The sequence below is a fragment of the Balaenoptera borealis genome, assembly GCF_965194805.1.
Source record: "Balaenoptera borealis genome assembly, chromosome: 16".
NCBI lineage: Eukaryota > Metazoa > Chordata > Mammalia > Artiodactyla > Balaenopteridae > Balaenoptera > Balaenoptera borealis.
In genome coordinates, this window is record NC_138872.1 from 6,654,480 (window position 1) to 6,664,383 (window position 9,904).

A 9,904-nucleotide genomic window follows, 5' to 3' on the forward strand; every position below is an offset into this window, starting at 1 on the left:
CATTGGCTCCTGCGGTTTGTCAGGATGCTGTTGGTTACACGTGCAGTAGCTCAGTAACAGAGTGTCCAGGCTTAGCACCAGCTTCAGGCGTAGCTGGAGGCAGGCATCAAATGAGAAGAGCAGGAATCCCGTCTCTTTCATCCGCCTGCTTTTTTTTTTTTTTTAACATCTTTATTGGAGTATAATTGCTTTACGATGGTGTGTTAGTTTCTGCTTTATAACAAAGTGAATCAGTTATACATATACATATGTTCCCGTATCTCTTCCCTCTTGCATCTCCGCCTGCTTTTTTGATGCTGGCTTCCTCTTCGGTTGCTCCTCCCGCAGCCCCAGGCAACTTGGTACCCAGAGGGCCAGGGGAAGGAGGGCCTCTCTTTCTCAGTAGTTCAAGTACTGAGAGTCTCCTGGGGCTGCCTTGGGTCTTGTGCCCAAGACGTGGAGGACTCATGAGCCGGGCACCACCCTCGTGGCTGGTATTGAGGGGGCTCTGTGTCACCTGATCCGCAGTCCTGAGGCAGCAGTCACCTGTGACCGCCATGGACAAGAGCAAAGGTTGAGACCCTCCCGTCGAGTCCAGCTCTGCCAGCCGCAGAGATGTGTGACTGAAGCCCATAGGCAGTGACAGTCTCGCTCACGGCCACACCAGCCTTGAGCCACTCCTCGTCCCGGGCTCTCCTGAGTTTCAGCTCAGAGTTTCCTCTGTTGACTCCCGTGTTTTCAGAGAGGGGCAGACTGTTGTCTTGCCTGATAAACAGAATCCTTCAAAGCACCTCCTGTGGCATTCGCCCTAAAGGACCATCTGTGACATTGCTCTTGTGTTGCCTCTGATGGTGAGTGGGATGTGCCAGCTCTTAACAATCCAGCACGTTGTCACAGCATAAATGGAATAAACACAGGGAAGGAGGTTTTTTCCTCCTACAGTTAGAAACGAAGAAGGACTCTTTCTTTCTTCTTTGTTTCTCAGGATTGTACATGTATTTATTTTTCAGGGCAGACCTGTGCTCTGTGACATTCGGGGAAATGAGTCAATTATTCACGTATTTCATGGGACATACACTTTTTGGCTTGAGCAACTCACATCATTAGCTGCTTCCCACTGCCACTCAACTGCTGGCTCTGGGGGTAGACATGCTTTCTGTGTCGCCTGATGAAAAAATGGCCAAAAGGATAATTTGTAAGAACGTTTCTGTATATTTATTATACTTCCATTAAAAAGTACACAAAGTTCTCTGTTGGGGTTGAGAGCTGCGGAAGCCCCTTCAAGCCTGGAGAGCATCGCTACGGCCACGTGCTGCATCACGCAGTGGGATTGCGGGCGATGCATGGGCCGTGGAGCCTGGCTGTGGCTTAGTCCCAGCTCTGCCCCTCGAGTTCTGAGGAGCCTGGGTCTGGATGATTAACCTCCTCCATGATCCTAAGTTTCCTTGTCTACAGGACAAGACATTATTAGTGCTTTTACCTCACAGGGTTTTCATGAGAATTCAACGAGTTAATATATCTAAGTGCTTACTTAGTCCAATGTCTGGCACATAATATCAATAATACTAGGTAACGCATTTTATTATTATTACGTTTTACTGATTTGGCTCTCAAATAAGTGTTTTTACGTGAGAAAGGTTGAGTTCTTCATTTGAAGGGTTTACTTTTATTCTGTGCTTTGTCATCTGTTTCTTCCCAGTTTCTGGGTTTATGTTGGTTGGTTCTTGGATGGCCCAACATCAATTGCAGGTGCTTGACATCCTGACAGGAAATGGTGATGGGAAAGAGATTTAAAGCCCCTGGGGTACTGGTTTTTGTTATTTTTAAGAAATCAGCGGCGCTTGTCGGTTTAGGTGGTTCTGCAGGTTTGGTGTACATGGTAATCACCTGTGGATTGTTGAAAATTTCAGATGTCTGACATTACCCCTGATCACCTGGATCACAGATTTCAGAGAGCAGGCTGGTTTCTCAGACTCCACATTTGTTACTGATAGTCACCAAATTTGAGGATCACTGGTGTGTTATATTCTGTTTGGTTAGACTTGAACTCACCTTTAAGTGTATTCATGAAGTCACTTATTCATTCAACATATTTTTTATTGATCAGTTTTCCATGCCAATTACTGCTTTCTGGGGGGAGAGGTTGATGATAATTAAACAAACAAATTAACAAGAAAATATAAAATAGTTATAAGATCTGTGATAAAACAATACTTCATGTGAGTGACTGGGGACTTCTTTAGAAAGAGAGCAGGAAAGGCATCTTTGAGGATTGGGCTGGAGCCCGAAGGATAAGAAGGTTCCAATCATGGGAAGATACGGGGAAAGAGACTTCAGGTAGGGAAAACAGCAGGCACAAAGATCCTGGGGTGGGAATGAGTACGGCGAGTTTGAGTCCAATGAGGGGGGAATATGGGTGGGCACGGGGGGTTGGGGACTTACTGGGGGAGATCAGATCGTTAGGGCTTTGTAGGACAGGGTAAGGACGTGGAATTTTATTCAAAGCCACTGAAGAGTTTTGAGCAGGAGTGTGATGTTATCTGATTTAGATCTTTAAATGGTTGCACTGACTGCTGTGTAGAGAATGGATTTTAGTGGAAGTGAGGGTGGGTAAACGTTTTCAGCCAAGGAGGCTGGAGTGGTTGTAGCCCCCAGCCCCACAGAAAAACATCACAATTAAGCTCAAAAAGTTTAACTTAAATAAGGACAACAGGCAATGATTTCTAGGGGTGCTGGAAGACAACCTCTGCAGTGATTCTGCCTTGGCCATAGGGGGGTGAAAGTGAACATAACAAATGAATGAAAATCATAATGTGCTTTTATTTCCAAAAATTAAGCATTTTTGAACCTAACCGTCCCCCTGCTTAAAATGCACAGTGGGTTCCCACGTGAAGATCTGGGAAAGTGGTCATGGAGGAGACAATGACAGCCTAACGTCCAGGGTTGTTCACCCCAGAAATGGATGCACTACCACGGCTACCCACAGACTTTGGAAAAGTATAGCACGTAAAAGGGTGAATTGTCTTCTTGGTTTTTATGACAACTCGATGGACACGCTATTTTGAACATGTGGACTCGTGGTTGTAGAAATATGCATTAAAGCCTCGCTTCATAGTGATAGGTGCCTCTGAGGGGACCGGGCCATGGCTCAACTACGCTGTTTCCAGGAGAAGCGCTAGGGTGTCGGGTTGTGCTTGGGAGTGGGGGGCAGGCAGCCCAAGTTTGAACCTCCACTTCTCTGCTCGTAGCTGAGTTTCCATAGACTCCTTAACCTCCCTGAGTTTCAGATGCCTTATCTGTAAATAAGGAGGGTCCCAGTGTTTGCCTGAAGGGGTGACTGCAGGGGTCAAAGAAGCAAGTGCTTGTAAGGTACTTAGCACAGTTCCTGGCATGGGGTCAGCACTGCACACAGATGTGTGTTTTTGGCTGTGCATTATGCTCATTTGAAAGTCCTCTGTGTCCTTGCTATTTAAAAGGTGGCCCCCAGACCAGTAGCCACATCCCCTGGGAGCTTGTCAGAGTCAGAAATGCAGAATCTTAGGCTCCACTCCTGACCTGCTGAATTAGCTTTTGCACTTGAACAAGATCCCGGGTGATTCCAGCAGGCGTTTCTGTTCAGAAGCACTGCTCTCAGCTAAAATGTACGTAGAAAGGACAGCTGGATCAGTTTTGATTATGGAAAGCTGTCGGCAGCATCGTGTTGGTGCAAAAAGACATCAGCACCAGGGTACAAAATATACAGTGACCCTAACTTAGCTGGGCATTCTTGGGCAATCACGTAACCCCTCTGGGACTAAGCTTCTTTATCTGTAAAGTGACTCACCTATGTTAGAGGTTTGTTGACAGGATAAATGAAATAATGTGAAAGCTGATATAAAAGAGTGAAAAATACGTTATTTTTAGCTTGTTTACATAGAAAAGGGACATCATAATTCCTATAGCTGTTAATAAAATTTTCAAAGAATTCGATTCCCCATTTTCCACATTAACTTGCCTTGTGGCAGTGGACAAGACCTATTATTTGGTGTCTCGATTATAATAATGGAGTGACAGTGACCCAGGAATTTCAGTCTGGTATTTTTGTAAACTAAATGGGAGAGTTCTGTAGTTTGGCTAAAAGGCATTGCCCTAGAAAAGACCAGCAGTGTGGTCAATGAAGATGTTTATGCCATTTACAAAATAGTCACAGAATTGCAGTGTCACGTACGGTGGCCACGAGCAGAAGTCACCAGGATGCTTCCAGGTGGTGTGGTTCAATGTGACACATGTTTATCAGCCACAGAAGCCTTTTATTATTTCCAAACATCACAATCAAAGCAAGAAACAAGTAATATTGTTCACATTAGCACAGATCAAGTACAAGAAACCCCAATATATTCCAGCACAAGAAAAATACGCAGTTGTATACCAGAGACACAACATAGTATAAGAATTCATGGGGTGGGGGGGAACGTGAGGACAGCCGGAAAACACAGCTTGAGGTCCTCTGTGGTGGAAGGGGGTCTGATGGATGCACGTAGTACACAACCATGGACAGCGCTTATCAGCGAATCTTGCCCTGTGTTCACAGGAGTGAATCACTTTACTTGATACGGCATAGACCTTGATAACAGGGTCACCCAACTTTAACACCATGTCGAGCAAAAGGAGCAGTGAACCAGAAACCATTCTCCTTAATAGATCACATCACATAGATAAAATGTGATAGAGGCACAGTTCTTAAGAGCAAAAACATCTTCCAAGAAAGCCACAGGAAGCTCACAGACTCTAACTCTCCAACTGTCAAGCAATTTCTTGAGACACACGCCTTCCTACTCATGACTGCCTCTCTTGTTTTAAAGACAGAAAAGGAATAATAGGAAAAATTGCTTTTTTAAGATAGGGAAATGTATACTTTAAAATAGCAAGGTATCAAAATACTTTGTACACAGGTATGTTCTGATTTTCCAAAGCACTTTATCTCTCTTTCATTATTTTGAAAACTGCCCTGTGTTGAATGTATAAAAACCCAACAAGAACAACCATAACAACAAAAATAGAAGTGGGTTACATCCCCATGCTGTTTGCAGGGGGTGGAGGCTGGTGTGGGGTGTGGTCAAGAAGAGGGGCAAACAGCATAGCGTTACTTCTTCCACAAAGTCTGTTGTTTTTAGGAAATGGTTTTACCGTAAATAGAGTAGTAGACTAGAAACCCAGTCTCGTATGAAATGAGAGCAAAGCCATCCAAGCAGCTGGCAGCCGGAGGTTGGTAGCCGTAACAGGTTTGCTTGGGAGAGATTCAAACCACCCTTACTGTTACTGCGAATCCTTCAGTCTGACCTGAAGCATGAGGGCATGGGTGGGAAGCAGGGTGCAGACAGGCGTCACAGAGCCTGGGTGCGTGAAGATGAATGCAGAAAGCGCCCAGAGCAGCCTCCACGGATTTCCCCCAGTGACTATTCGGGAAGTCAGAGTTTGTGACTTAACCCACGTTGGCATCCTTTCAGAGAGCCTGTTCTAGACCATTTTCTCCTTTCAAAAGGCTTTCTGCAGGCTTAAAAACAAAAGACACACTGGGACTCCCCTGGTGGTCCAGTGGCTAAGACTCCATGCTCCCCGTGCAGGGGGCCCAGGTTTGATCCCTGGTCAGGGAACTAACTAGATCCCACATGCCGCAACAAAGAGTTTGCATGCTGCAACAAAGATCCTGCCTGCTGCAACTAAGACCTGGCGCGGCCAGAAAAAAGCCCCCAAAACCCCCAAAACAACAACAACAACAAAAAGACACGACCAAGACTGTAAACACATTTTTATGTCTCCTAAGTATTTTTTCCCCCTTCTTTTTGAACACTTTGGCTGGATGGAGGGTCGAAAGTGATCAGACTGATAACCCTTCCTGTGGTCCTGCATCCTATGCAACGTTCATGCCATTGCAGCTGCAGAGAATCTCCTTGAAGGTGTTGCGCAGCTCCAGGCTGCGGAAGGCGTAGATCAAGGGGTCGATGATGGAGTTGCACATGATGAGGACCAGGTAGGTGTTGAAGTGGGCGGTGTAGCAGACGCAGTAGGGGTTGGTGGGGCAGGTTATGATGAGGACGAGGTGGAGAAAGAAGGGCGCCCAGCAGAAGATGAACACCCCCAGCAGGATGGTGATGGTGACAGCCCCCCTCATGCACGAGCGCTGCTGCGGCGCCACCCCGATGGCGGGTGGCAGTGCCGCGATGCGCTTGACGTGCAGCCGGGCGAAGAGGAACATGTGCACGTAGAGGGTGCCCATGAGAAGCAGCATGGTCAGGAACATGGTGACAAGGCACACGATGACCGTCTTGCTCTCGGAGTAGACGATGAACACCACGCCGCAGACGCCGCAGCACAGCCAGATGGCCGCGATCAGGCCGAGCGCCTTCCTCACGGTCACGAGGCTGTGGTAGCGGAGCGCGTAGAAGATGCTGACGTACCTGTCGACGGCGATGGCCAGGAGGTTGCAGACGGAGGCCACCAGGGAGATGCAGATCATGGAGTCGAAGACGTTGTCCATGTGCTGGAGGAACTGGTCCTCGAAGGTCAGGTAGTCGCTGTTGACGATGGCGATCATGATGGTCTCCAGGGCGTTGGACACGCTCACCAGCATGTCGGCCACGGCCAGGCTGCAGAGGAAGAAGTACATGGGAGAGTGCAGGTTGCTGTTCCTGACCACGGCCAGGATGACCAGGATGTTCTCCATCAGGCTGGTGATGCCCAGAGCCAGGAAGACCTCAGGCTTGATGAACACCTGCTCGCAGAAGCTCCTGCCACTCTGGTTGCTGAAGGAAGGGTGCTCTGAGCCATTAGGCAGCGTTGGCTGAGCAGAGAGCAGGCAGCACGAAGCATTCATTGCCAACAGACGGCTGATCAGAGCCGGGGCTCCAGCAGGGTCCAGAGGCTGCGGCTGCGGCTGCTGTTTACAGGAAAGGAAAGAAATCTCCCTCTAGATCCTTCTTTTGGATGCTTGTCCAGTCTAGACTTAGATTTTGTTCTTCCGCAGAATAAAAGGATGAAGGGAGGGAGAGAGAGAGAGAAAGTCAGCCTGGAGACGTACAGAGAACTTTCCTCTGCTTCTCCACGACAAACAGTTTTATAGATACTCTGTCTTATCTCCCTCCCTTCTTACCTTCCTTCCTTCTCTCTCCCTCTCAGCCTCTCTCACATCCCCACCTGGGAGTAAAAAACCAGCCACTGGCTGCTACAGTTACAGCGGTTTTCATAGCAAGACAGAAGAAGTGGTACCTGTTGTTAGGAGTGAGGGGTGGACACTCAGTTTTTATACATTGGCTGGAGGCAAAGAATTCCTACTTAATCTTCAGCGCAGCGAAATGACCACTGAGCATCGGGGCGCCTCTCTGACTGACAGCAGTACCGGCTCCAGGGCTTGGAAAGAGATTAAAAAGCAGCCTGGTGCCCTCTGCAGGCCAGGCTGCTTATCTGTTCGCTGGCTTGGCTGAGCAGTGTTTATTTGTCATGGAAATGGCCACAGCCATCCTTTCATCCATTTATTTGTTCATTCATTTTTTTTTGAGGGGGGGTGGGGTGGGTAGCAAACACTTATTAAGCACCTACCACGTGTCGGGTTTCTGCCCAGTGTGGGAAATTCAGTGGTGAGCAAGACAGACACGCTGTCCCTATTTCCCCCAAACTCAGAGTCTGAGGTGGGAGATGAGAAATCAGGCAATGATATTACAGTGTGATGAATGCTTGAATCGGGGAATGCCAGTGGGCTGAGGGAGCCTGGAGGGGGCCCCCTAACCTGGATGGTCAAAGGAAATTCCTGGAGGAAGGAGTATCTAAGCTTTGACGTCAAGGAATTAGAGGCGATACTCAGCGGTGAGTGGGGACTGGGGTCGAGGAGGTAGAAGAGGATTCTGGGCAGAGAGAATAACATGCCTACAACCTGGAGGCTACAAGCAGCAGTGGTTCTGCACCCTGGCCGTGGGAATCATCTGTAGAATGTGGGCGCGGGGATTGCACTTGACCTCCTGAATCAGAATCACCCAGGGGCAGGACCTGGGCAAGTGTGTTTTCAACTTTTGACGGGTGACGGGGGAACATAGCCAAGGTTGAGATCTACGGGAAAGCAAGCTTGGTGTTTTTGAAGAACTTTAAGTGGTTTTCTCTGGCCGGAGTGTGGAGCTGGGAGACACAACTTGAGAAATGAGGCTGCAATTATTATTATTTTTTTAAGGCGAGAGGTGCCTGGATCTTGAAGGACAGCCACATGTGGGAGTTTGGACTGTATCCCGAAGGCTGCAGGGGCTGTGGAAGAGATGAGATGGGGTTTGCATTTTAGAAAGAGTCCTCATTGCACAGTGGAGACTGGATTGGGAGGGGATGAGCCCGGAGCCTGGGAGGCCAGGGCTGCAGATATTCAGGACGAGATGATGGTGGCCTGAAGCAAGGAGGTGACCATGGGGCCATGGGAGGAGTGGACAGAGATATTTAGGACGTAGGGGCCTGGAGATTCGAGTGTGATGGTACATGGGATGGTGGGAGAGGGACAGCCCTGGGAACACCTCCGCTTCCTCCTTAAGTAACAGGGAGGATGGAGATGCCATTTGAGCTGGACAATGTAAAAGGCAGAATTTAGCAGTTGACTTTAATGCATAGGTCATGTCAGATGTGATGCTGCACAGGAGGGCGATGTAAACTCTGGACACACTGAGTCCCGTTGCTGCCCCACCCGTCACATACCCACACATCACTTCCGGGTGGATTGATGCTCTAACCGTCCAACTGTCATCTAACTGTGTATGTGACTGTGATTGTGACTGTGTGTGTGTATTAGATAGAAGAAATATGCATATGAAGTAGAAGAAAATTTAGAAAATTTATAACACGTTGGGGTGGAGAGGTCTTCTTTAGCAAGATGGGTGACCAGAAATTAAGTGTGGAAAAAAATCAACGTAAACAAAATCAGAAGACAAACAGGAAGAAGACACTTGCCATAGGCAAAGATTACTGTCTCTTCTATACAAAGAATACATTCACATTAATAAGAAAAAGATGATTTACCTCTTAGAACACAGGGCAAAAGATAGGAATAGGAATTCACTGAAGAGGAAATGCAGGTGGCTAATAAACGTATGAAAAGATATTCCGCCTTCTGGGAAGTCAGGGAAATGCAAATCAAAAGGAGACTTCAGGTTGACAAGAATGAAAAAGATATCGAATTCAGCAGAGAGTGTTGCATTCCTTTCATGCATTCCTAGTGTTTGGGGATAGTCTCGTCATTTTCAGTTTCTACTAAAATAAAGAAATACACCTGAATATGGATCCCAGTCCGTGAACTGAGGGGGCATGAGAAACACTTCTATTCATTTTCAACAAAGTGACTTCATTTCTGATGCTAAGCCACGCATGTTCCAGGTTGGGGAAAAACACAATCCTAACCCTTTTGGGGGTTTCTCTTCCTCACCCTCAGGCTCCCATCCAGAGGTATGTTTATACTGTCCTGGTCTGTGGTTTCAGGGGCACTCATCTTACCTGTAAAGCTAAGACTACTAGGTCTTTTCCCTGCTCTCTGCTTGGCGTGGGCTGAGCACTGGCCATCTTTCTCTGCTTCTGTCCTCTGATTTTAGCATCCTTTAGAGAGAGCAGATGGGGCCTGGCACATCAAACCTGCATTCTCAGAGGTACCCTCATTGCTAATGAGTGTTGATTTGTTCTCCTGTAAACGCTTATCTCTGCTTTCCTGAGGGAGCAGCACAAATACAGCCTTACTTTTTAGTTGAATCTTCTATAAATGAATTGGCTTTATTAACAACAATTGCAAGACACGAAAGTCTCTGTCAGCGTTTTGATATGTTGTTGGCACATGTGTGGGTGCCTGTTTTGAATCTGTTACAATAAACTGTAACAAGATTCTTATCCTAAGAAATAATCCACTTGGGTGTTCTCTCTATCCAAAAAGCTC

At 47.3% G+C, this 9,904-nt stretch overlaps 1 protein-coding gene across 1 annotated transcript; it reads right to left on the bottom strand.

The window, feature by feature from the left end:
* Positions 1 to 893: 893 nt before the first annotated feature.
* Positions 894 to 7,257, bottom strand: MC3R (melanocortin 3 receptor). Its single transcript, XM_082359447.1, has 2 exons — positions 7,225 to 7,257; positions 894 to 6,895 (listed from the first exon to the last, which is right to left on the bottom strand). The coding sequence occupies exon 2, from the start codon at positions 6,830 to 6,832 to the stop codon at positions 5,870 to 5,872; it is 963 nt and encodes a 320-aa protein (XP_082215573.1). The 5' UTR covers positions 6,833 to 6,895; positions 7,225 to 7,257; the 3' UTR covers positions 894 to 5,869.
* Positions 7,258 to 9,904: the final 2,647 nt, after the last annotated feature.

What these genes read in the sequence shown, in the direction of transcription:
- MC3R (XM_082359447.1), bottom strand. Translation starts at nt 6,832, where the DNA reads ATGAATGCTTCGTGCTGCCTGCTCTCTGCTCAGCCAACGCTGCCTAAT.